We start from the raw sequence: 25,858 nt of genomic DNA on the forward strand, positions 1-25,858 counted from the left end.
AATTTTAGGCAGTAGGAACACTGCCTATTCTAGGTAAAAAAAAAAAAAAAAAAGGCAGTGTAGTAATACAAATTGTCTTTTTGCAATAATTTTCAAAACTCATTAATGAGAGAAAAAAACCAAGTTAATGATCTAATCATTGTTGGCATTTTTGGATTTATATGGGATGAGGACAGGCTGATTGCCTGGAAAGGACATTGGTCCCCATGTCCCCCTCACTTGTTATCGATCCCTCCGTTTAAGAACAAACCCAATGTGTGTTTATGTTCTTTGCTTGTCTTCCCACAGCTCTTTCGCCTGGATCAAATGGTGAGTGTATTGTCATGTTTTCCATTGAGTGGGGGCTCCGTGCACCATGTGATGAGCTCGAGGTTGCCCATCAGATGGGCTCATCCTGCCTTCCCTGCTGGCACGCGGCGGCTGGGTCTGAGGCACGCACGCAGCTGCTGGCCTGGCTGGCCTCGTTCTGCCCGAAACCCCTCACCTTTCTCTTTGGGAGGGATGCTTCGATTGTTCCTCCTTATGTGCAAGGTAGTGTTTTATAGTTTTGAAATCTTCAATTTGAGTGGCATTCACACTTTATCTTGGAGCCAGTTGGCCACTTAGTGGGTTTCTTTTTTTTTTTTTTTTTCTTTTTTCTTGTGAAGCTGGAAACCGGGAGGCAGTCAGACAGACTCCCGCATGCGCCCGACCGGGATCTACCCGGCACGCCCACCAGGGGGTGACGCTCTGCCCACCAGGGGGCGATGCTCTGCCCATCCGGGGCATTGCTCTGTTGCGACCAGAGCCACTCTAGCGCCTGGGGCAGAGGCCAAGGAGCCATCCCCAGCGCCCGGGCCATCTTTGCTCCAATGGAGCCTTGTGGGAGGGAAAGAGACAGAGAGGAAGGAGAGGGGGAGGGGTGGAGAAGCAGATGGGCACCTCTCCTGTGTGCCCTGGCCGGGAATCGAACCCGGGACCTCCGCACACCAGGCCGACGCTCTATCACTGAGCCAACCGGCCAGGGCCATTAGTGGGTTTCTTGTGGAAAAGTTCAGATGCCTTCCAGGGTTGTACGTTCTCTCTCGTTTTAGTTGGCCAGGAGTAGTTGTGTTTTTGTTTTGTTTTTTAATGTTAGCTTTTGCAGATCATAACCAGGAAGGTGATTTTACTCTAAGAAAATTGAGAGATGATTTTACTCTAGAGAGACGAGAGTTTATTTCAGGGAATAATGAAGGAATAACCATGGTTTCGAATTTTCCTAAGTCGGAGGACTTGTTGATCGCATAGTGCAGTGGGGGCTGGGAGCGCTTAACGTGCATTGTCCCCGGGCCAGGGCAGGTTCCTGCAGGTTCCTCGGGTGCCTCGGAGCCAGTCGGCCTAGAGAGAGGCCAGTCGTCGTCGTTTCTTGGCCACGGCCTCTCCGGCTTTCCACCGTCACCTCTCAGAGTCGGGGAGAGCCCGAGGAGGGTCTCCTCACGTCCCTCCCTTCTCCCCGGCAGCCTGGCCCCTGGGCAGCAGTCACTGCACTTCACAAGGCAGCCTGGCCCCTGGGCAGCAGTCACTGCACTTCACAAGGCAGCCTGGCCCCTGGGCGGCAGTCACTGCACTTCACAAGGCAGCCCGGCCCCTGGGCGGCAGTCACTGCACTTCACAAGGCAGCCCGGCCCCTGGGCGGCAGTCACTGCACTTCACAAGGCAGCCCGGCCCCTGGGCGGCAGTCACTGCACTTCACAAGGCAGCCCGGCCCCTGGGCGGCAGTCACTGCACTTCACAAGGCAGCCTGGCCCCTGGGCAGCAGTCACTGCACTTCACAAGGCAGCCTGGCCCCTGGGCGGCAGTCACTGCACTTCACAAGGCAGCCCGGCCCCTGGGCGGCAGTCACTGCACTTCACAAGGCAGCCCGGCCCCTGGGCAGCAGTCACTCACTTCACAAGGCAGCCCGGCCCCTGGGCGGCAGTCACTGCACTTCACAAGGCAGCCTGGGCCCTGGGCAGCAGACACTGCACTTCACAAGGCAGCCCGGCCCCCGGGCAGCAGTCACTGCACTTCACAAGGCAGCCCGGCCCCTGGGCGGCAGTCACTGCACTTCACAAGGCAGCCCGGCCCCTGGGCAGCAGTCACTGCACTTCACAAGGCAGCCTGGCCCCTGGGCAGCAGTCACTGCACTTCACAAGGCAGCCTGGCCCCTGGGCGGCAGTCACTGCACTTCACAAGGCAGCCCGGCCCCTGGGCAGCAGTCACTGCACTTCACAAGGCAGCCCGGCCCCCGGGCGGCAGTCACTGCACTTCACAAGGCAGCCCGGCCCCTGGGCGGCAGTCACTGCACTTCACAAGGCAGCCCGGCCCCTGGGCGGCAGTCACTGCACTTCACAAGGCAGCCCGGCCCCTGGGCGGCAGTCACTGCACTTCACAAGGCAGCCCGGCCCCTGGGCAGCAGTCACTGCACTTCACAAGGCAGCCCGGCCCCTGGGCGGCAGTCACTGCACTTCACAAGGCAGCCCGGCCCCTGGGCAGCAGTCACTGCACTTCACAAGGCAGCCTGGCCCCTGGGCAGCACTCACTGCACTTCACAAGGCAGCCTGGCCCCTGGGCGGCAGTCACTGCACTTCACAAGGCAGCCTGGCCCCTGGGCGGCAGTCACTGCACTTCACAAGGCAGCCTGGCCCCTGGGTAGCAGTCACTCACTTCACAAGGCAGCCTGGCCCCTGGGCGGCAGTCACTGCACTTCACAAGGCAGCCTGGCCCCTGGGCAGCAGTCACTGCACCTCACAAGGCAGCCCGGCCCCTGGGCGGCAGTCACTGCACCTCACAAGGCAGCCCGGCCCCTGGGCGGCAGTCACTGCACCTCACAAGGCAGCCAGGGCCCTGGGCGGCAGTCACTGCACTTCACAAGGCAGCCCGGCCCCTGGGCAGCAGTCACTGCACTTCACAAGGCAGCCTGGCCCCTGGGCGGCAGTCACTGCACTTCACAAGGCAGCCCGGCCCCTGGGCGGCAGTCACTCACTTCACAAGGCAGACCCTGCATCTCCACAGCCTTCTGACCAGCCTGTTTGGTGCCATCAAACAGGCACTGCCTTTGGGGTTGTGCAGAAGTCGGTGCTGATCCGACTGACCCCACTTTCTAAGTAGGTAACCTGCAGCAATTGGCCTGTTTCTCCTGACGTTCTATGCTGGTTGTAATACCTGCTTCACAGATTGGTTTCTGAGAACAGAATTCTTAAAAACATATGAAAAGAGCCTGGAGTCATGCCCAGAAGTTTGATCTATGATGGTTTTATCCCCTCCACATGGGTAGGTTTGTGCTGTAGGAAATATTCCCATCACACACGCACATTTAGAGTATGTGAATCCACCAGTACACACTTGGCGAGAGAGAGCATTTAGGCCCACAGGTCTGCCCGCAGGCCTCTCAGTGGGCCTTAGAATGAGTGTGAGGTGGGAGGTATCCGTGCCGAACTCGGAGTCAGTCACAGTTCCCACGTGCCCGCGCACCCTCCGTGCTCAGGGCAGTTCAAGAGTATTTTGTACTCTGCTCTGACTTGAGAGTCTAACTTCACTTAAGATATTATAGACTCTTGCCTGACCAGGTGGTGGCACAGTGGATAGAGTGTCAGACTGGGATGCAAAGGACCCAGGTTTGAAACCCCGAGGTTACCGGCTCGAGTGCGGGCTCATCTGGCTTGAGTGTAGGCTCACCAGCTTGAGCCGCGGGATTGCTGGCTTGAGTGTGGGGTCATAGACATGACTCCATGGTCGCTGGCTTGAGCCTGTGGTCACTGTCTTTAAGCCCAAGGTCGCTGGTTTGAGCAAGGGGTCACTCGCTCTGCTGTAGCCCCCTGGGTCAAGACACATATGAGAAAGCAATCAATGAACAGCTAAAGAGACTAAGGAGCCGCAACGAAGAATTGATGCTTCTCATCTCTCTCCCTTCCTGTCTCTCTGACTGTATCTGTCCTTTCCTCTGTCTCTCTGTCTCTGTCACAAAAGAAAAAAAAAGATATTATAGACACTTAAGATTTTATTGAGTCAGAATTAACAGAATGGCTCTTGGGGTCAGAACTGAGTTCACACGTTGGCTGCGTGGCCTTAGGAAAATGGCTTATCCCGCGTTACCTCCTCACTGCAGTGAACAATAGGGGAAGCTCTGCTCAGTGGCCATCCCACGTCCTTGGGACAGTTTTTGATTCAGCCTGATCCAAAGGGAATTCATTTAAAAAGTGAGAATCCACAGGCCCTGGTCGGTTGGCTCAGTGGTAGAGCGTCGGCCTGGCGTGCAGGAGTCCCAGGTTCGATTCCTGGCCAGGGCACACAGGAGAAGCGCCCATCTGCTTCTCCACCCCTTCCCCTCTCCTTTCTCTCTGTCTCTCTCTTCCCCTCCCGCAGCCGAGGCTCCATTGGAGCAAAGATGGCCCAGGCGCTCAAAATGGCTCTGTGACCTCTGCCTCAGGCGCTAGGATGGCTCTGGATGCAACAGAGCGACTCCCCAGATGGGCAAGAACATTGCCCCCTGGTGGGCATGCCGGGTGGATCCTGGTCGGGCGCATGCGGGAGTCTATCTGACTGCCTCCCCGTTTCCAGCTTAGGAAAAATGCAAAAAAAAGAAAAAAGAAAAAAAAGAAAAAAAATTAAAAAATGAGAATCCAGGCAATAGATTTCCTTCTTTACAATTTTACTTCAGCCTCGTTTAGAAAAGGACTTGTCTTGTAGCGGACACTTGTTTGGTAAAGATGCTTCTGGCAAAAATTACTTTCTTAAAAGCAGGGCTTGATGAAATGTATGCATCTCTTCTTGTGCCAACTCAGTAAAAATATATGAAAAGCCCAGGTTTGCTGTGTCATCATTTGTGCCTGAGACCTGGGAAAGAGGTCGGCCAGTCCACTGATTTCTGAAACTGGTGTTTAGCAGAGAACCCTTTTTCGTATGAATGCTGAGCCAGAGCCCTGATATACCTCTGCGACTAACAGAACATACTTGTAGGCAAAACAGGGTTGGATCCTGAGTTTAGAATCTCAGCATCCTCTCACTCACCCCATCCAAAGCAACCCCAAGAGGCTAAGAAGGACCCTTAAACCTCTGGGGAAACATTTTAAAAATTAGAAATCTTGTTCTTTATTTTAGAGATGAGAAAACAGACTTATAAATGACCTTCCTTAAAGTCTTGACAGGTGGACACTAAAAACAAAGGGATTGGAACCTAAGGGCCTGGTCTTTCCTCCACTGTTTTTGTGTCCCCGAGAGAGTCCTCACAGGGCCCAGGAGGCCCACTCCCCATGACCCCCCTGCACGGGTCGCGTGTTGAGCATGGAAGCAATCATAATGCCAGGACCAGCCTCTGGCGTTGGAGCGGACACTTGACGAGCCGCGTTGCTCTCTCTCAGTAGGCATTTCCGCATGAGTATGTTTTTCAAAGTGTGAATTGTCTCTGCCCCTCCCGACAAGCAGAGTATCTTAGGAGCATCTCCTTGCCAGTGCCCGTCCTGGTGGAGGACACCAGCAGCAGCAGTGAATACGGCTCAGTCTCCCCCGACACGGAGCTGAAGGGGGACCCCTTCTCTTTCAAAACGAGAGCCAAATCCTGCGGGGAGAGAGATGTCAAAGGAATGCGGACCCTCTTTTTGGGGTAAACACCTGACTTATTCTGGGTGAAGGAAGTATGTTGTGTGTGTTATTGTATGGGGGGGGGGGATGTGATTCCGACTGTAATCGGAGTTATGACAGCATTCCAGATGAGAACTTTGAAGATCATAGCGCGCCGCCCTCTCCTGAGGAAAAGGACTCGGGGTTCTTTATGCTGAGGAAGGACAGCGAGAGACGGGCCACCCTGCACAGGATCCTGACGGAAGACCAGGACAAAGTTGTGAGAAACCTAATGGAATCTCTGGCTCAGGTAACGCCTTTCAGGGATGCTTCCTCTTTTTCAGAGTCTGCACATTTTAACTGTCGTAACCATGAGGAAGCTGTAATGTTCATGACGTTGCAAAAGCCTACCCTTGGGGGGGGGGGGCGCAGGGGGCACATCCCCAGTGTAGAAAGCACACTTTTTTTTTTTGTATTTTTCTGAAGCTAGAAACGGGGAGAGACAGTCAGACAGATTCCCGCATGCGCCCGACCGCGATCCACCCGGCACGCCCACCAGGGGTGACGCTCTGCCCACCAGGGGGCGATGCTCTGCCCACCAGGGGGCGTTGCTCTGCCCACCAGGGGGCAATGCTCTGCCCATCCAGGGTGTTGCTCTGTCGCGACCAGAGCCACTCCAGCGCCCGGGGCAGAGGCCAAGGAGCCATCCCCAGCGCCCGGGCCATCCCCGCTCCAATGGAGCCTTGGCTGCGGGAGGGGAAGAGAGAGACAGAGAGGAAGGAGGGGGGGTGGAGAAGCAAATGGGCGCTTCCCCTATGTGCCCTGGCAGGGAATCGAACCCGGGTCCCCCGCACGCCAGGCCGACGTTCTACCACTGAGCCAACCAGCCAGGGCCAAAAGCACACTTTTTAACAAAAGGAAAGTTTTCATGTTGACGAAGTTCCCACCAGTCCCTGCAAGCCTCTTTCACCCTTCATTTATTCGTTTATTCAGCCAATCAGTTAGCACACATTGAGCAACGTGAATCGATAATTCTGGCATTAGCTCAGGGCTGCTTCTCAGTCAGTCCTCGGAGCATTTAGGAAACACGGCTGCGTTCAGGGGCTACATCCAGATGGAAGGGATGGTCATCAGTAAACTGGAGAATGGACTAGAAGCCCTTAGTGCTGTGAAAAAACAGAGCTAGTCGTCAGCTCTGGTTTCTCGTGTATTTGTCTGCTAGGGTTGCCATAACAATACCACAGACTGAGCAGCTGAAATGACAGACATGCACTTCTCACAGTTCTGCAGGCTGGAAGTCTGAGAGCAAGGTGTGGGCAGGGTTGTCTCCTCTGAGGCCCCCTCTTGGCTTGCGAATCGCACCTTCTCTCCATGTCCCCACCAGGTCTTTCTCTTCCGTGCACTCCAGTGTCTCTCCCTCTTCTTATGAGAACATTCGTCCAGTTGGGCTAGGGTCCCACCCTTATGATCTCACGTAACCCTGATTACTTCCTAGAGATCCTGGCTCCAAATATGTACAGCCACATTGGAGGTTAGGGCTTCAGGACGGGAATCTGGGCAGGGTTAGGACACAGTTCCGTTCCTAATACGTGGGGACGTGTTCCCTGGGATGGTGCTCACAGACAGGAGGAGTCCCCTTTCCCACTCCGCCCCAGTGGAAACAGGGTTTCCCCAGCTCCAAGCCCCCCCAGGCACGCTCGGCCCCAGACTGGTCCTGTGTTAGTGGTCTGGGCGCCAAGGACTGGCCCACAGGCTTCGGTTCCCGAGGCTGACGCCTGTCCATTCTGACCAGTGTGGACTGCACATGCCGCCTTCCCTCTTTCTGTCCTGGGAAAACAGCTGCACAAGGGGTGGGGCTGACGACGTGGGTGGGGCCAAGGGTTTGTTTCTCAGTGCAGTGGTTTATCTGTTCTCAGCTTGGACTGGGCGTGCGTGGAGCCAGGCGTGCGGGTTCTCTCTCCTCCCTCCCTCCCTCTCTCTCGTGTGTGCTAGGCGTGTGTGTGTCTGTTACTGTTCAGCACCCCCCCCCCCACTCCATCACCTTAGGAGTTCTCTAATGTCCATGTGCTTCAATCCCATAGGGAAGAGCTAGAAGGGTTCAAGGGGAACTGAAATGAGCACTCTGTGTTTTCGGGGGAAACCCTGACCTCAGACCTAAGAGAAAACTGCCTTGAGCAGTTCCCCTGAGGCCCAAGGAGGGGCTCCGGGCTGGGGTAGGGTGAGCGCCCGGGGTGCTGCGCAGGAATGGGGGAGAAGGGAGGAGACAGGGGCCATCTTGAGCCTTGAGCTTTCTCTCTTGCCTTTCCTGCTTCTCACTACGGTCGTTCAAGGACTGAGAACCAGTGGCACGAGAGAAGGGGAACCACGCTTAGCTGGAAGGAGCAGCTGGGGGTCGTCCATGTACTCAGCAAGTCCTTCCCGAGCGTCCGCTGCATGCCAGGCCCTGTTCTGTGTGCTGGGATACAACAGTGAGCAAAACTGGAAAAAAGTCTGCATCCCATTGACGCTGTCGTTCTAGAGGAGGAAGAGAAACAATAAAAATGAGGGAGGGGCAAAAGTAGATTTATAGTTGTTTATGTGAAAAATAATACAAGAATAAATGTTTCGCCTACTCACAACTGTAAACCCACTTTTGCCCTATCTGTATAATCACACATATAGTTAAATGTATAGTCATGCTATATAATAAAAAAAATTTTTTTGACAGAGGAACAGATAGGGACAGACAGACAGGAAGGGAGAGAGATGAGAAGCATCAATTCTTTATTGCGGCACCTTAGTTGTTCATTGATTGTATTCTCATATGTGCCTTGATGGGGGGGGGTTATAGCAGAACAAGTGACCCCTTGTTCAAGCCAGCGACCTTTGGGCTCAAGCTAGTGACTATGAGGCTCATAGGAGCCCATGCTCAAGCCGGCAACCTCAGGGTTTCAAACCTGAGTCCCTCGAATCCCAGTCCCACTCTCTATCTACTGCATCACCTGGTCAGGCTATAATAAGAGTTATTGTAAAAATAATAAATTCCAAACATGTAGTAACAGCAAGCAGTTTCTGTGGGCCGGGTGTATTGCATAGTACTTCATAGACTATTCCTTTAATCCTTATGACAGTGGCCCTGCGGTAGTAGTTCTGTTAGTACCTTATTTTGCACAGACAAGATGAGTGACTTGCCTAGGCCATGCAGGCCCGAGGGACAGAGCCCGGCGGTCTGGCTCTCTGTGTGTACACTTAGCTGCCACCCTGCTCTCCTCCCCGGGATGACAGATGGTGACGAGTGCTGGGAGAAACATAAAGCAGGGGAGGGGATGGCATCTGGGCTGAGGGGGCAGAGGACCTCACTAGCAGCCACTGGGGAGTGAAGGGCTCTCTGTGGCCGCTAGTGTAAGATGCCTGTTTTAGGCCAGAAACACAGAACTCAAGGACTGCTTAAATCTCACGCTCATCCCCGAAGGGTATGCTTTTTCAGTCCAGAAAATGTGTGCTTGCTTGGGGTTCTCCTTTGCCTCCCTGATGGCCCATAGATCCCTCGGGGACAGAAACAGCCTTGACCCACTGTCCCCATCTCCAGCTCTCAGCCCCAAGCCTTACAAGAGACTTCGCTTCCAGGACTGTGCTAGAATTCTTATATTTTGATGTTGGTTAATCCCATTCAATTATTTTAAATTATTTCCTGGTTTTTAAAGCACACTCAAATGTTCTCTATAAAAGGAGAAATGAAAAAGGGGGAAACCTTATTAAAAGAAGACATCCAAGGGCATGCCTTAGTTCACCGATAGGAAGGGACCAGTGCAGACCAGAAACTGCTGGTCAGAATCACGGGCTAAATCCAGAATCATCGAGTGATACAGTCCGAGTCCGTCTGATCACACTGCTGAGGCTGCTGTGAGTCCCTTCCTGTGATACCACCTGCTGATCCCGGTCCTGGCCCAGGTCCCGACCCACGTGCACTGCCGGCTCTTCAGCTAGCCGGGCCAGAGGAGTGTGATGGTTGGGGGCTTGGGCTCAGCCTCAGCTTGCCTTTATTTGAGACCTGGTCTCACCACTTAAAGGCTGTGTGACCTTGGCAAGTTATTTAACTTCTCTGGGGCTGAATTTCCTCATCTATAAAAGAGATGCTATTGGCCCTGGCTGGTTGGCTCAGCGGTAGAGCGTCGGCCTGGTGTGCGGGGGACCCGGGTTCGATTCCCGGCCAGGGCACATAGGAGAAGCGCCCATTTGCTTCTCCACCCCCTACCCCCTCCTTCCTCTCTGTCTCTCTCTTCCCCTTCCACAGCCAAGGCTCCATTGGAGCAAAGATGGCCCGGGCACTGGGGATGGCTCCTCAGCCTCTGCCCCAGGCGCTAGAGTGGCTCTGGTCACAGCAGAGCGACGCCCCGGAGGGGCAGAGCATCGCCCCTCGTGGGCGTGCCGGGTGGATCCCGGTTGGGCGCATGCGGGAGTCTGTCTGACTGTCTCTCCCCGTTTCCGGCTTCAGAAAAATACAAAAAAAAAAAAGAAAAAAAAGAGATGCTATTAAGAAATGACTGAGATCATGAGCAATTGAGATAATCATAGAAAGTGTTCCACAAATGTTAACTCTTACTATTGTTGATATCAAACAGGCTGATGACAATTATTTAATATCTTTACTTTTTTTTTCTACAACCAGAGAGAAATAAATCTTCTCATTGTATTAAATATTTCTATATAGAAACATCTTTACATATAAGCCTACCCTATATAACGAGACCGAAATGTAGGTGTTGGTCAGGTCCTCACACCAGCCCATGAAAGCCCTTTCAGTCTGTAACGTTCTTCTGAAACGCACTCATCGTGTTGAAGGAAGTTCCCAGGATAAAGAGTGGCAAACACCTTTGCGGAGGATTCTGTGATGGTCCCAGGAAGGCTTAGAAAAAGACACCCTGTCAGACTCTACCTTCTGATAGTGAGTCGGGCTTACCTGATAACTAAGATGCTCGTTTGTGGAGGCACATTCCTCAATGCACAGAGAGACAGGAGTTAAAACAGAAATAATGATTACGTAAGCGGCTGAAATGCTCTGGAGAGAATTCATTTCCCGAAGTAGACAGCGGTCCCTTTGTAGGACGGTGGCACTCACATTCCCAAACCAGAGGCAACATGTTTTTCTGTTGGGAAAACAATGCTAATGTCAAAAAAATGTTTGCTATTTTAAATTGCTGACAAACATGTTAACTGATTTTTCACAAAGCTAAGCTTCCAATTCCTGAATAACTCACATACTTCTTGAACATATTTTCATGTTATTATGATACTGCCTGTGAATTTTTTACCTAGTGGTAAAAAAAAGAAACAGTTTATAATTGTTTTCAGTCTGATTTTAAAATATTCCCATAATGACAGCTTTCAGGGTTTCAATATAATGTTTTCTCGTGTAAACACAAACATGGAAAGCGCTTCCAGATAAAAATATTGAGAAGAGAACTCGATGGTGCGTTTCTCTTTTAACAGAATCCAAGAAACACTGTGATTTTCACAGCCCAGTTGAGGAGTTTAATTTTAGTTACTCAGTAATAAAATGTACAATTTAAGGTAGAGAATAATAAAAATCCTGTTGTTTCTTAAAGTTAAAATAAAAAAGAAACGCCATTTTACTGTTACCTTTTTTTTTTTTTTTTTTTTTTTCCTTTTTTCTGAAGCTGGAAACAGGGAGAGACAGTCAGACTCCCGCATGCGCCCGACCGGGATCCACCTGGCACGCCCACCAGGAGGCGATGCTCTGCCCATCCTGGGCGTCGCCATGTTGCGACCAGAGCCATTCTAGCGCCTGGGGCAGAGGCCACAGAGCCATCCCCAGCGCCCAGGCCATCTTTGCTCCAATGGAGCCTCGGCTGTGGGAGGGGAAGAGAGAGACAGAGAGGAAAGCGCGGCGGAGGGGTGGAGAAGCAAATGGGCGCTTCTCCTATGTGCCCTGGCCGGGAATCGAACCCGGGTCCTCCGCATGCTAGGCCGACGCTCTACCGCTGAGCCAACCGGCCAGGGCTACTGTGTTACCTTTAAGGAAGCAATGTCCCTTGAGCAAAGTTCATAAAATTTAACTTGAGAGAGGGAATGTTTTTAATACTGTTTTATTTTCAATATGTAAAATCACCCATTAGTCAGTCCTTAGTAACGAATTGCCTCATAGATGGGTAAGGAATTGTTTCAGGGATGAAATCTGAGGCATGCCCCTTCAGTTGCAAGGAACTGACACAGCTCAAGGGTAGTTGTACTGGGGACATGGAGGTGGACACATAGCGATCAGAGAAGAGGACTCTTCAAGAATTCCAGCCATGGTGCCTAGCCCAGCCTAGAGTGTGATCCCAAGGGACCTCCAGTTCCAGGAGTAGTCTGTGCGTCTTTCGTCTGGCTTGGTGGCTGTGGGCCCTTTCGGTGTGCCACTTCCGTTTGTGTCCACGTCTCTCCCTAACGACCGTCATTCCCCACTCCGTTGCTTCGGCTTCCTTCCTTATGACTGCTCGTACTCTTGTCCCTGTTTTATGACTGCTCTCTCTGGGCAGACTTTGAGCTTGAGATCCTGTGGTTATTGCTTGAATCTCTCCTTCGTTCCCGATTGAAATTTCCAGGAGCAAGAATCTTCCCGCCTCTGCCTGTCCCTCCTTGGGCAAAGTTTTGAGTATCTTGACTGTATGGTAGCTATTCACCACCGTTTGGGGTAGGCGCCCCTCCTCCCAAAGTCTGAGTATTTCTTGGGGAGGGAGGTAGAAGGAGAAGGAGCCATATTGTTCGCCTAGGACCTTTTCCCTTAGCAGGGAACTTTTGGGAGCCCAGTGGTTCTCAGCAGGGGCTGTGGGAATGGCGGGCCCTGGCTGCTCCGTCCAGCACTGATTGGCTGACAGGTTACTGGTTCTTATTCACAGGGGCCTGAAGAACCTAGACTAAAGTGGGAACACATCACAACCCTCATCACAAGCCTCAGAGAATTTGTGAGATCCACAGACCGAAAAATTATAGCCACCACGCTGTCAAAGCTGAAGCTGGAGCTCGACTTCGACAGCCACGGCATCAGCCAGGTGCAGGTGGTGCTCTTCAGTTTCCAGGATGCTGTAAGTAGGACATTTCTATCAGTGGTTTTCCACGGACTCTGGCTGACATCAGTCAGAAAGGTCTGATGAAACATAAGTCCTGCTACCTTTTCTTCTTTAATTATCTGAACGAGCTCTCTTCTGCGTGGGTGAGTGTGAGATGGTGGCCCTTTCGTGTGCTTGTCAGTGTGGGGTTTGTGTTTTCTGTGTTCGCATCCCCCAGGGTTAGGCTCACATCACACAGAACACCCTGGAAAACAGCAGAACTCCAAATGCTGCCCCGGGGCTGAACTGTGTTCTTGTGAAATCATGTTAGTGGGGTTACTATATATTTTGGTGACTTGAGCAACAGAACACACTTTAGTGATGCCTTTTCTAATTCTGTATGAGAGATGCCATCTAGTGGTCATCGAGAGAAGGAACATACAGATTAGAATGGCCACTGCTGAATAATTCAAAAACAGTACTTTTTTCCTCAGTTTTTCTCTACTTTCCATTCAGAACATTTTAAACACGTTTATGTAACAAATTATTTGCTATTTCCCAGCCAGTAATATGCTTCAGAGTACAAGGCATCACCAAATGACAGTTAACACACACGATGAGACGTTGCTAAGGATTCCTCTCTCTCGAACGGAGTTGCTCTCTGCAACACAGACTAGAAGTCAGTCTTCCAAAAACCTGATTCAAAACCGTCTGTGCTATCCTTGAATGACACTTATCTGTGGAACTTTGTACCAAAAAAGCCTGAGGCTACTCATGGAGGGCCCTTACAAGGTATAGGAGATTAAAATAAGAGAGTTCTTGACAGTGTTCGTAGTATGATTATGGCAGCACTTTGCATAATTTTGTTTAAATTCCAAAAATTAAGTCACTCCTCATATACTTATTGCTCTTATGTAGAAGGCATCTTGACAGTTGTATTTGGAGCATGAAGTGATAGGAAGCCAAATTATGATCCCTCGGTGGCCACCTAAGCTCTCTGAGACTGTGTGAGCCACCTCGTCTTCGGGCTGTACTGTGGGTGGGGACACGACTCCTGACTTGATTGAAGTCATGGGAAATGGAAGCAGTTGGCGAAGCCTGTCATTAATATTAACTGCTAAAGGCACACTTACACTGCAACTAGGGAAACCCAACCGTCTGCGAGTAGAATGAAATAATTTAGTGAATTTTCACTTGCCCACACCTTTGGCTTCCCGCCTAGAGGTTGGAAAGCAAATTGGCCGGTAGCATTCGGACTGAGAGTGGTTTAGTTACACTCCTGGGTCTCGAGCCCGGGACATACACACACCCACCCACTCAGTCACTGGCTCACATGCTCACTCACTGTCCGGAATGGGCATGAACCCGGAGGATGTCCCTGTATAATGTACTGTTTATAATGAAAAGCTGTGAGTGGGTCATGGGTATAGAGCAGGGGTAGTCAACCTTTTTATACCTACTGCCCACTTTTGTATCTCTGTTAGTAGTAAAATTTTCTAACCACCCACCGGTTCCACAGTAATGGTCATTTATAAAGTAGGGAAGTAACTTTACTTTATAAAATTTATAAAGCAGAGTTACAGCAAGTTAAAGCATATAATAATAATTACTTACCAAGTACTTTATGTTGGATTTTCACTGTTTGACAGAATAAATCTTTATAAAACAACTTACTGTAAAAAAAACAAAAAAAACTTACTGTAGTTAAATCTATCTTTTTATTTATACTTTGGTTGCTCTGCTACCGCCCACCATGAAAGCTGGAATGCCCACTAGTGGGCAGTAGGGACCAGGTTGACTACCACTGCTATAGAAGATCTCTCTTCCGTCTTCTGTGTGTGACTCTTGAGAGAAGTGGTCTATAATACTTCACCAGATGTTATACCTGATGTTAAGTCAAATTAGCAGGAGAATCCTTTAAGAGAAGGTCCTGGGGCAAACTCAATCTGGTAGGATGTCCTAGAGCAAGTGAGAGCCAATCAATGACCCACTTCCTCAGGAGCAGCTGCGTGAAGAACTCCTCAGACCCAGTCCTTCTCTGAGGGGTTGTGAGGAAGAAGGACCAGTGGCAGGCGGAAGCAACTGGAACCCCAGCTTCCAAGATCTCTAGCCAGAGACCTGTTAGAAAAACAGCCTCTTTTCTTAGAGGCTGGTGTCGACCCACAATTAGTGAAGTGTATCCAAATTTTAAATAAGCCTCTCCCAGCCTTATGATAAAGGTTCTTTTTTGAAAGGTAATGCATAGGGTTTTATGCATACCATAGAATGTTGTTCACCCTTAAAAGGGAAGTTCTGACACATTACCCTAAGTGAGACAAGCCAGTCACACAAATACCGTCTGGTTGCACTTATCTGAGATACCTAGAGTAATCCTAGTCATGGAGACAGGAAGTGGAATGGTGGCTCCCGGGGGTGGGAGGAACGTGGGGTTAGTGTTTAATGGGGACGGAGGTTCCGTTCTGTAACACGAAAAGAGTGTTGGAGGTGGACAGTGGTGATGGGAGCCCAGCAGAGTCAGCGCACTTAACGTTGCTGAACTGGACACTTAGAAATGGTTAAGATGATAAGTTTTGTGTCATGTCTATTTTACCAAAAAATTTAAAAGAACAAGAGAGAGAATGCATATATCTATTTCGGTGTCTATTTAAATGTGTGAAATATTACCGTACTAGTCGCTTTAAAAAGATACCATTGTAACAAAGACTTTTCACGTGAATGGCTTTTCTGGAGTATTGTAATGGGTTATTGCCCTGTTGACAGAGCGTAGAGGACTGTGGGAAGGGGACAAAAACATGCACTTTGGCAGAGCTATGGGCAGCATGTCCACCCTCATTGCCAAAGCACTCAGTTGGGTTAAAAGGCAGGGTCCTGACATTTAAGGAAAGCGTTTCTTTTTGTTTAGAGCCCCTCAGACTCTTTTCCCCTTGACCTCCTCTACCATCCAGTCTGCGGACGGCATGGAAGGTGGAGGCTGCCCACGCTGAGCCCCAGCGGAGGAAGACCTTCCCACCTAATCAGACCGCTTTCATTGCAGTAACGTATCTCGCTTACTTACATGAGGTTCACCGAACTGTAAATTGAAGTGGCAGCGTTTCCACTTGTTTTCCAGTGACACAAAGAAATTTTTCACAACTCAAAAGAAACCTTTCTGTTATTCTGTTGATAAATCGTCATCCAAAGGCTGCTTGCATTCAGCGAGGTTATTTGCAGTTACAAATTAAAGTCAACTAAATGTCGCTCTCTTTCTCCAGGTCAATAAAGTTCTTCGGAATCATAACATCAAGCCGCACTGGATGTTCGCCTTGGACAGCATCATCCGAAAGGCGGTGCAGACGGCCATTACCATTCTGGTCCCAGGTCAGAAATACGGAGTTACTTTGCAAATGTACTGCTCACAAAAATTAGGGGATATTTCAAAATGAATATGAAGCAATTAGAGAAAAGCATTTGATTTTTTTTTTTTTTTTTATGAAACAAGAACATCAGAAAAGCAATTGACAAGTCAAAGAAAGTTGTTTGATTATGCAGACAAGATGCAAAACCAACTTTTATTTCATTGGTGAAAATGCACTGTCCAAAAGGCTGAAAGTACTGGAGTCTCTGCACGTTCCCTGGTCCCCTCATTTTTGTGAGCAGTGTATTTAGGGTTTGATATTTCCTATTATTCTTCATCAAGCACTTATGGCGTCTCCCCACTGCATTTAAGACCCGGTTAACCAGGTTAGCCTTTTTTATTTATCTTTAAAAAGTCAACAGATAGCATTTATCTAGGGCATGCATACAGCTTGAGTTAATGGTCAAGCAAACAAATCGTGTACTATGGGTGAGGAAGACTTGCTTCCTTGTCCTTAAAAAGCATATTTGGATATGAAGAGAAAGACAAAACTATACGAGTGGCCCAAATCCATGTGCATTTCAGTATACAAGCTGTCCGTGACCTCAGGACACGTTCCTGTGTCATCTCTTACCCGTGGCTCCCACGCTGCTGCATAACGAACTATCTAAGGAGCTCGTCAGGACCACAGCTCAGAGCTCGTCGGAGCTCCAGCCCAGACTGAGTGAGAATCGGCTGGGGAGGGAGCCCCAGAGTCTGACTTCAGGTCATTTTGATATACAGCCAGGTCTGGAAATCACTGGTCTAGACTGATCCCAGCTGTGTGTGTGGTGGGACACAAAAGGGATGCTGATGAAACAAGGTTTCTTGGAGGAAGGGGTGTTCTTATACTCTACAGCAAACTTCCAAAGTGTTTCAATAGTCTAACCAGTAAGGAAAGATTTTAAGCCAAGCTCTTTCACCATATATATACAGTATGTATGTGTGTATGTGGATAGATAGAGTTGGGTACATAAATTAGAAACATGTTCTGTTACACTATTTTGTGCATATATTATAAAGCATTCTAAATTAGAAATTGAAAAAGATAAACAGAAACTATTTGAAAATTTAGGTTATTTATAAATGGTTCTGCAAACTTTCCAGTCACTAGCAATCTTTCCAAGTTGTGGGATTCCCTCTCTCCTCTCAGAATGCCTGTTTGACTTGAGAATGTCAGTTTTCATATTAAACATTGGTAAACATTCATTTTTTTTATTTCACACGTAAGTAACATCCCTTGTACCTATGCGTGCTTCAGGTTTCAGTTTAAAAGCTTCCTCCTCAGAGAGTCTTGACCTATACTACAAAGTCTAAAGTACACACCCTGTTATTCTCTCTTCTTGGAATTGGTTTTTCCCCATGTGTGACACTTGCCCAGTCTGAAACTACTTTTATTTTTCTTGTCTGCTGGCTGGTTCTAACTGGGCCTGTTTTGTTCTGTTCTGTGCTGAGCATACTGTCCAGCCCAGTACCTGGAAAACAGCAGACCCCTGAAAAATAACTGGTTGAAACAATAAGTAAATTAGTTTGCCAGGATTATAACAAATCAGAGTGAAATTTTTCCACAACTTAGAAAACAAATCTAGGCCCTGGCCGGTTGGCTCAGCGGTAGAGCGTCGGCCTGGTGTGCGGGGGACCCGGGTTCGATTCCCGGCCAGGGCACACAGGAGAAGTGCCCATTTGCTTCTCCACCCCCCCCCTCCTTCCTCTCTGTCTCTCTCTTCCCCTCCCGCAGCCAAGGCTCCGTTGGAGCAAAGATGGCCCGGGCGCTGGGGATGGCTCCTTGGCCTCTGCCCCAGGCACTAGAGTGGCTCTGGTCACCGCAGAGCGACGCCCCGGAGGGGCAGAGCATCGCCCCCTGTTGGGCAGAGCGTCGCCCCTGGTGGGCGTGCCGGGTGGATCCCGGTCGGGCGCATGCGGGAGTCTGTCTGACTGTCTCTCCCCTTTCCAGCTTCAGAAAAATACAAAAAAAAAAAAAAAAAAGAAAAGAAAACAAATCTAGAGAGGCACATGAGACACATGACTAACAGTTGGATGTGAACCTAAGGAATGTAAGGCTAATGTAAACCTAATGTGATGCTCTAAGGAAGTTAACAGACAGTTATATTCAGATGATTTATCATTGGGATAAGCTTGGATGTAGGGGATGCACTCTGAAGGGATGACATTCTAAACAGGTACAAGGAGGCAGGAAGGGAGCAGGTGTATCAGTGAAAGGGAAAAGTATAGGCCACGAGTGAAACATAGTAGTGACCTAAATTAAGAACGCCCAAATGAGGACAGGAGAGATGGATTATACTTTGGAGTAATTTAAATAGCATATAAAGGATCTGTTCATCTAATTAAAAAAAAAAACAAAAACAAAAAGGCTTTCTTTTAAAACGGGTTACCTAAATGCAGTGGATTGTATCCTGGAACTGAAAGAGCACCTCAGGGTAAGACCGGTAGAATCTGAATGAGGTCTGCGGTGAGCTGATAGCATCGTGCTGGTGTGGGTTTCTTGGTTTTTACAAATAAATCGTAGCTGTATAAGATGTATAAAAGGAGTTGAGTGGAAGATATGTGAGAATTCTTTGTATTATCTTTGCAACTTTAAGTCTAAAATTTTTCCAAAACAGAAAGTTTAAAAAGCACACTGGTGATCGCACCATAGGTGAAAGGCAGTTCAGTTCAGGGAGGGGACCGGGTGAGTGCAGAGACACATGTCTCCTCCGGAAGGTGCCCCAGCGATGGGCGCTGCTTTAACTCAACCCGGGTGTGGAACAAGGCACTCTCTTTATGAAGAGCCTTGGCTAAGGAAAGTTATTTGTCTTTCTACAGTGAAGTTGGTTTCTTTGAGGCCACTAGGAGTCTCAGATGACAACTGAAATTACTGCTTGAAAGGATTTTTTTTAAGTGGAAATTTTAGAGATGAATTACATAGGGAAAATATTTTCTATATTCCTTGCAGGATAGGGGAAGACAATATGTGCTATATGCCATTACAGTCTGTGTGACAAGATGAACTGATTTCAAGCATTTGACAGTTCCATCAAATTTCCAGCTGTCCCTAAAGACCACAGTCAGGATTCAAGAGGACTACATTTAAAATGCCTATTTTGGCCCTGGCTGGTTGGCTCAGTGGTAGAGCGTCGGCCTGGAGTGCAGGAGTCCCAGGTTCGATTCCCGGCCAGGGCACACAGGAGAAGCGCCCATCTGCTTCTCCACCCCACCCCCTCTCCTCCTTCTCTGTCTCTCTCTTCCCCTCCTGCAGCCAAGGCTCCATTGGAGCAAAGTTGGCCTGGGCTCTGAGGATGGCTCCATGGCCTCTGCCTCAGGTGCTAGAATGGCTCTGGTTGCCGCAGAGCATCGCCCCCTGGTGGGCATGCTGGGTGGATCCCGGTCAGGTGCATGTGGGAGTCTGTCTGACTGCCTTCCCATTTCCAGTTTCGAAAAAATGCAAAAAAAAAATGCCTATTTTTATATTCTTCTGATAAAAATTCCTTTTAGATGACAAATTACTACAATTAAGCTACCAAATTTTGAAAGACACATTAAAGACAACAACAGATTTAAAAGTATGCCGTCACGAGCCCGCACATTTCCTAGCTCTGTTTGCAGAGAGGACCCTGATCTTAGTTTCTACGCACCATTTCTTCAATAAAGGGAATCAGAGCTCCTTGGAGTAACGTTTGATTTCAGGCCTGGAGCAGGAGGAAATCCAAGATGAACCTGGAACATCTTGTGATGCCAAAGAAGTAAGGAAGTGCCCCCAAAAGGAAGGATGGGGGCTTATTGAAAGAACACTGGAGACAGCATGACGGAGTTCCCAAAAGTCTAAACCAGAGCAATTTGAGCAATAAAATAAAATAATGATAGCATTGGAGTACAGCCCATAGAATAAACTAAATATCCATCAGTCCACGCTGCTTTAAGTAATTGAATATATGCAGGAGAAGGGCCAGGTCTTTGTTTTAGTAGAATTCCAACTAATAAGAGAAGAAACGAGAGGAAGAGAAGATCACCGTTAGGCAAACACCACAGCACGACCTCACAAGAGATTTAGTCATCACAGAGGGAAAACAGCGCCTTTACAGGGGAACGACCCGGCGGACACCTTCTCTGCCCCACGATCAAGGTGGACATCGCAGTAATAAGATGCAGCAGCATCACGTGCCTCCTGTGTGATGGTCTTAGAAGGGCACAGCCTCACCTCCAAGCCATTCTTGCCAAAAATGCACGGCCTCAACCTAATCATGACGAGACACTGGTGAGCTAAAGATGACAGACACAGTACAAAATAACTGCCTGGTACTCCTCTAAAGTGTGGAGGTCACTGAGATAAAGAAATAATGAGGGAACTGTCACACAGGGGAGGAGACGTCAGAAACAGGACAGCTAAATGCAGTGTGGGATTCTGGATCGGAAAAAGGAGGTCAGTTCATAGTATTGTATCAGTGTTCATTTCCTGGCTTGTGATAGCCTCAAAGCCATGAAAGATGTTAGGTTTAGGGCAGGCTGCTACAGAGCCTATGGGAAGTCTCTGTACTATTTTTGCAACTTTTATTCGTAGTCCAAAATAAAAAGTAAAAAATAAAAGGAAGTGCTCAGTCCTCTCTCTTCCCCACAGAGCACACGGAACAGAGTGTGCAGTGCAGGCCCCTACAGTTTTCCTCAGTCTGTTTTCTCACTTGTCATCAAGAACCAGCCTTTAGGTCACTGGCAGCATTGAGTCTCTGTTGTTACCCCTCACAGACAGGCTGGCGGTGGGCGACCAGATGGAGAAATGCTGTTGGCAGTGCTTGGGCAGAGAAAATGGTTAATGTAGACATACTTCTCATATTAACAGTAGTTTTAAAAACTGCTAAAGCCCTTGATATTACTGCCAGTTGTTAAGCTGAAGCAGTCAGGTGGTCCATGTCCACGAGAGTGTGGCATGAACAGCATTCTATACCGTATGAGGATCTTAATGCAGGTACGGTACCACACCCTGCGCACTGACACACATTGGGGTTTTATCTGGCATCAGAAATGCCCGGAGCTAAAGCAGCTTGGTCTACCTACCTTCCTCCAGGGAGATAACCAGTGGTGTTGGGGGTGGGGTGGGGAGGTGGGGATAGTATCGTATAATCCCGTCCTGCTCGCTGTTCCGGAAAACACGCGCCAGCTCTGGCTTCCCACACACGAGTGTGAGCACCGCCCACTCATTACAGCCCCCCCAGCCCCCCACCTCCGAGTCCCTGCCTTTCTCCTGACAGGTGGCTCTCTCCTGACAGTCCCTCTGCTTTCCGTCCACTCTTCTCAGAGGCCTCTGGGCTACCACTCGAGCTTCCTCCTCTCAAATGCCTCTGCCTCTTTCTGCACCAACCCAGGGCTTCCTCCTCCCCCAGACCCTGCCTAGGCCCTCCTTCCTCCGTGTCGATCAGTGAGTAAGCCAGCGCTGGCTTTAATGATTGTAAGTGGGCTTCGTTTACCCCTTAGCGCTCTTCATGCACGCACACCTGGATTCTGTGTGCAGCCAGGTCTGTACCCGGGACCATCTCAGATATTTTTGGCTGTATTAATTTGTACTTGTAAGTTCATGTTACCCTTGCACATGCTCATATGGCTTTGTGTATTCACCCTAACTTTCCCTCAGCTTGTTATTTGTGGGAACAAGGACCAGATGCTATATCTCATCATTAGGTAATTTAAAGTGTGTGATTAGATGATGTGTATTCAGGGAGCCACCAGGAAAGACCAAAATCACAAAGTGTTGCATTCACTTACAACTTTCTGCTTTCTTCAAATTGAGATAATTCTTTAGGCATACTTAAAATGATGATTTATGATACTTTAAAGTGTACAGAGTTAGGGAAGTATAAGGGGATATTTAAATATAATAATAAATAGCAGAAATTCTCCCGCCCCCCCAAAAAAAGTTAGATTATAATCAACAGGAGAAGTAAAAGTTTTTAATTGATTTTAAAATTTTAGTTTAGAGACCATAGAAGGAATTTAAAAGTAATTTTAGAGAAATGTGAAAGGCCTAATCTTATGTTCTAATTTAACCCAGAGTTGTACTTTAAAAAAATTTTTTAAGTAAAAAATATTTGTTATTTTGTTCCCTTCTAAATACAAATAATCTTAGTTAGTAGTATAACTCTTCCATTCTGCCAACATTTTTTAGAGGCTAATATGTCTTAGCCCCTATATTTGATGCTGCGTTTACAAAGTAGAACACCTGATTTTGAGTCACTCCTACTATAGATGAATCAGGAAATGGAGTTTGGGAAAGGAAAAATCGATAATGCAGAAAGCAGAGTGGAAGTAGAGCTTACAAGATAAAGCGGAGCTTACAAGTGGTTAACCTTACAAGATAAAGGGCAAGGATGTGGAGAAATTGGAACCCCAGTGCACTGTTGGTGGAACTGTAAGATGGTGCAACCACTATGGAAAACAGCAGTGGTGCTTCAAGAAAATTTAAAATAAAATTACCAAGTGAGCCAGCAATTACTCTTCTAGGTGTATATCCCAAAGAATTGAACGCAGGACCTCACAGAGTTATTTGTACACCCAAGTTCATAGCAGCATTATTTGCAGTGCCCAAGAGGTGGAAGCAATATAAGTATCCACTGATGGATGAATGGATAAAGATGGGGCACACACGTACAGTGGAGTATTTATTATTCAGCCTTTAAAAGGAAGCAAATTCTGACACACAGGGCAGCATGGATGAACCTGAAGGACTTTATGCTCAGTAAAATAAACCCCTCTCAGACAAATACTGTATGATCCTACTTCTATTAGAGATCTGTAATAGTCAGATCCATAGAAACAGAAAGTAGAATGGTGGCAGCCCAGGATGGGGGAGGGGCAGATGAGGAGGTGTTTAATGTGTATAGTTTCAGTTTTGCAAGATAAAACGGTTCTGGAGATTGGTTAAACAACAATATGCATATCCCTAACACTACAATTTGTACACTTCGAATTGGTGAAAATAGTAAATTTTATGTCGTGTACTTTTTACCTCCCAAAAAGTAAAAGAATATGCAAAGAGCAATAAAGGAAGTCAGGGCTACATAGACTTGGCCTGAAGAATGGCAGTCTGCTTTTTTTTTTTTATGAAAAATGATGAGTTCTTTCTTCTATTGTTGCATCGGAAGTTCCTGCCCAACAGGAATATCTAGAATGTGTGGGATGTAACGAAATCAGGGCTAGAAATCTAGTTTGTTATTTATTGTTACAAATACTTAAACTTCATAGATTTTATTGAGCTCACCTCTATAGAGTAAGTAGCAACATGAAAAAGTGAAGGATAGAGTTTCAGGTTCCAGCTTTTAAGGCAGGTGGTAGCAACAGGGCTCTGAAGAAAAGAGGCGCAGCCAGAGATTTAGAGGAAGGCACCGAACACAGGTCCAGGAAGGGAAGGGAAGCAGGCTCCCTAGAGGACCCGGCCACCTCTGGGCCTCGGGGTCCTTGCCGGAGTGGCTGTACCGGAGTGATGGGATGGGGTCTTCATCTCCCCCTCTGGCGCCCTCTCCCCCACACACGGGCTCTTTGTTTGTGGTTCATGGACTCTTGGGACAGGTTGCAGGGTGTCTATGAGCCCTCAGGAAATCTAGGCAAAACGTTGTATGAATGTGCTTTTCTTTGGAGACAACCTCCATGGCTTTCATTGGACTCTCCGTGAGTTCTGTGGTCCAGTGGGCACCCCATAGCCTATGGAGTCAAGAGCCAGCATTTCTGCTGCCCCTGTTTCACTTAAATTATAAATGTCACTCCTTTTTGGCCCATTTTGAGAACATAACCAAAACGTATAATTTTTTTCCTGTGAGAAGATAACATCCAAGCTCTGAAGTCCTGAACTCATGTCATATAGTGTGTTTAAGTTGGAGATCTGTACCTTTTGCTGTTTAAATTTCCATGGTGAGTTAGCAGGTAGGACACACACTGAAAATCAACCCAATAGTCAAAAACAGACAGTCTTACTAACGTGAATACAAGCGTGTGGCATTTCTGTAGCCCCTCCCATCCCTTTCATTTTGACTGTGTAGGGGGGGGGGGGCATTCTGTATAATTACTTTTGTTTAGATAGTCTTTCTATATCTGCTTTCTCATTTCTGAGTTAATCTAAAAAATGAATTCTCATATATAAACAAATTTTTATGTTGTTTTTATATAATTTCCTTTAAAAAATCCTATTGATTTTTAGAGAGAGAGGAAAAGAAGGGGAGAGAGAGAGAAGAAAAAAAGTTTGTTGTTTAAATAAAAAGTTGTTTATTTATGAATTTATTGGTTGATTCTTGTGTGTGCCCTGACTGGGGATTGAACCCACAACGTTGGCATATTGGGACAACTCTCTTACCAACTTAGCTACCTGAGACGGGCCTATAATTGCCTATTGGATTTTAGTATTTAACTTATGTGCAGTGTGAACATTTCTTCTGTTTGAATTAGATCACTGAGTTTGTGTATCTTGTGAATTTTGCAAACTCACTGGCAGAACAAACCTGAGTGAATGCTCAGAAACCCATCATCCCTTTTGGGAAAGAGGTTTGGAATGCAAATCTTTTTGGCAGCAGGGGAGATGACATTTACGTCTTAAGAAATTAGGGCAATCAGTCATATTTTACTAACACCGTTGTTGATACGCTTGACAGAACTGAGGCCGCATTTTAGCCTCGCATCTGAAAGCGATACCGCGGATCAAGAAGACTTAGACGCAGAAGATGACCATGAGGAACAGCCTCCCAACCGAGTGGTGCGGAGACCCCTCGCCATCGCTGAAGACGCCGTGGCGACCTCAGGGGTGAGCACGCTCAGTTCTACCGTGTCCCACAGCTCCCAGAGTGCTCACCGGTCCCTGAATGTGCAGCTCGGAAGAATGAAAATAGAAACTAACAGGTAAGTCCTCTTCTGCTGTGGGGAGGTTTCTCTTCTCTGGCTTTTGAATAAGTGAATGTGTTTCAGGTCTACTTTAAAGCTTGGTCCACAGAAAATACAAAATATGATTCCTTTATCCCATTCATGTAAACTTTGATTTAAAGACCTTTTAAAAAAGAGAGAGAGATTTATCTTAATCTCTATAGTCAAAAACATTTTCTGGCCCTGGCCGGTTGGCTCGGTGGTAGAGCGTCGGCCTGGCATGCAGAAGTCCCGGGTTCGATTCCCGGCCAGGGCACACAGGAGAGGTGCCCATCTGCTTCTCCACCCCTCCCCCTCTCCTTCCTCTCTGTCTCTCTCTTCCCCTCCCACAGCGAGGCTCCATTGGAGCAAAGATGGCCCGGGTGCTGGGGATGGCTCCATGGCCTCTGCCCCAGGCGCTAGAATGGCTCTGGTTGCGACAGAGCGACACCCCAGAGGGGCAGAGCATCGCCCCCTGGTGGGCGTGCCGGGTGGATCCCGGTCGGGCGCATGCGGGAGTCTGTCTGACTGTCTCTCCCCATTTCCAGCTTCAGAAAAATACAAAAAAAAACCACCAAAAAACCATTTTCTGTTTTTACCAGTTCACACCTTCAGCACCTTTTCCTTGATCACTGCTTTATCTCCACAAGTGTCCTGAGATTTTCAGAGTCACTTTGTTGTAACCCCAGTGGCCATCTTGGACGCAGACTCAGAGCAGCATGTATGGTCAGACAGATAGCTGACAGACAGACAGAAGGCCGTGTTCTTGGAAGCCCCTGATTTGGAATATCAAATTCATTCAGGAGAAGGGTCTCTGTTCTTGAGGAGAAAACATTAATGGTGCAGAAGCTTCGCGTTTTAGAGCCTGAGAAGAATGATCAGTTGACCACATTTATGATTCTATTTCATTTTTAATATGCTGTGTCATATCTGGAGTTTAGTTTTTCTTTGAGAGTTTGGTCACATAGAACCTATATGATCAGGTTATTAAGTGAACAGTAAATATTTTCTGTTCTTCACAGATGTTGAC

The 25,858-nt window shown here is 48.1% G+C and overlaps 1 protein-coding gene across 2 annotated transcripts in view; it reads left to right on the forward strand.

Annotated features, from left to right (window-relative positions):
- The window catches only part of MAP3K5 (mitogen-activated protein kinase kinase kinase 5), a 193,445-nt gene that overhangs the window by 158,701 nt on the left and 8,886 nt on the right, over positions 1–25,858 (forward strand). The window contains exons 21-26 of one of the 2 annotated variants that reach the window (XM_066373149.1): positions 289–309; positions 5,425–5,602; positions 5,701–5,869; positions 12,438–12,623; positions 15,839–15,944; positions 24,585–24,828. In XM_066373149.1, the coding sequence (XP_066229246.1) occupies positions 289–309; positions 5,425–5,602; positions 5,701–5,869; positions 12,438–12,623; positions 15,839–15,944; positions 24,585–24,828 (904 nt within the window). The remainder of the gene's footprint in view (positions 1–288; positions 310–5,424; positions 5,603–5,700; positions 5,870–12,437; positions 12,624–15,838; positions 15,945–24,584; positions 24,829–25,858) is intronic. The other variant, XM_066373148.1, reaches the window with a different exon arrangement.

This window comes from Saccopteryx leptura, chromosome 3, assembly GCF_036850995.1.
Source record: "Saccopteryx leptura isolate mSacLep1 chromosome 3, mSacLep1_pri_phased_curated, whole genome shotgun sequence".
Lineage (NCBI taxonomy): Eukaryota > Metazoa > Chordata > Mammalia > Chiroptera > Emballonuridae > Saccopteryx > Saccopteryx leptura.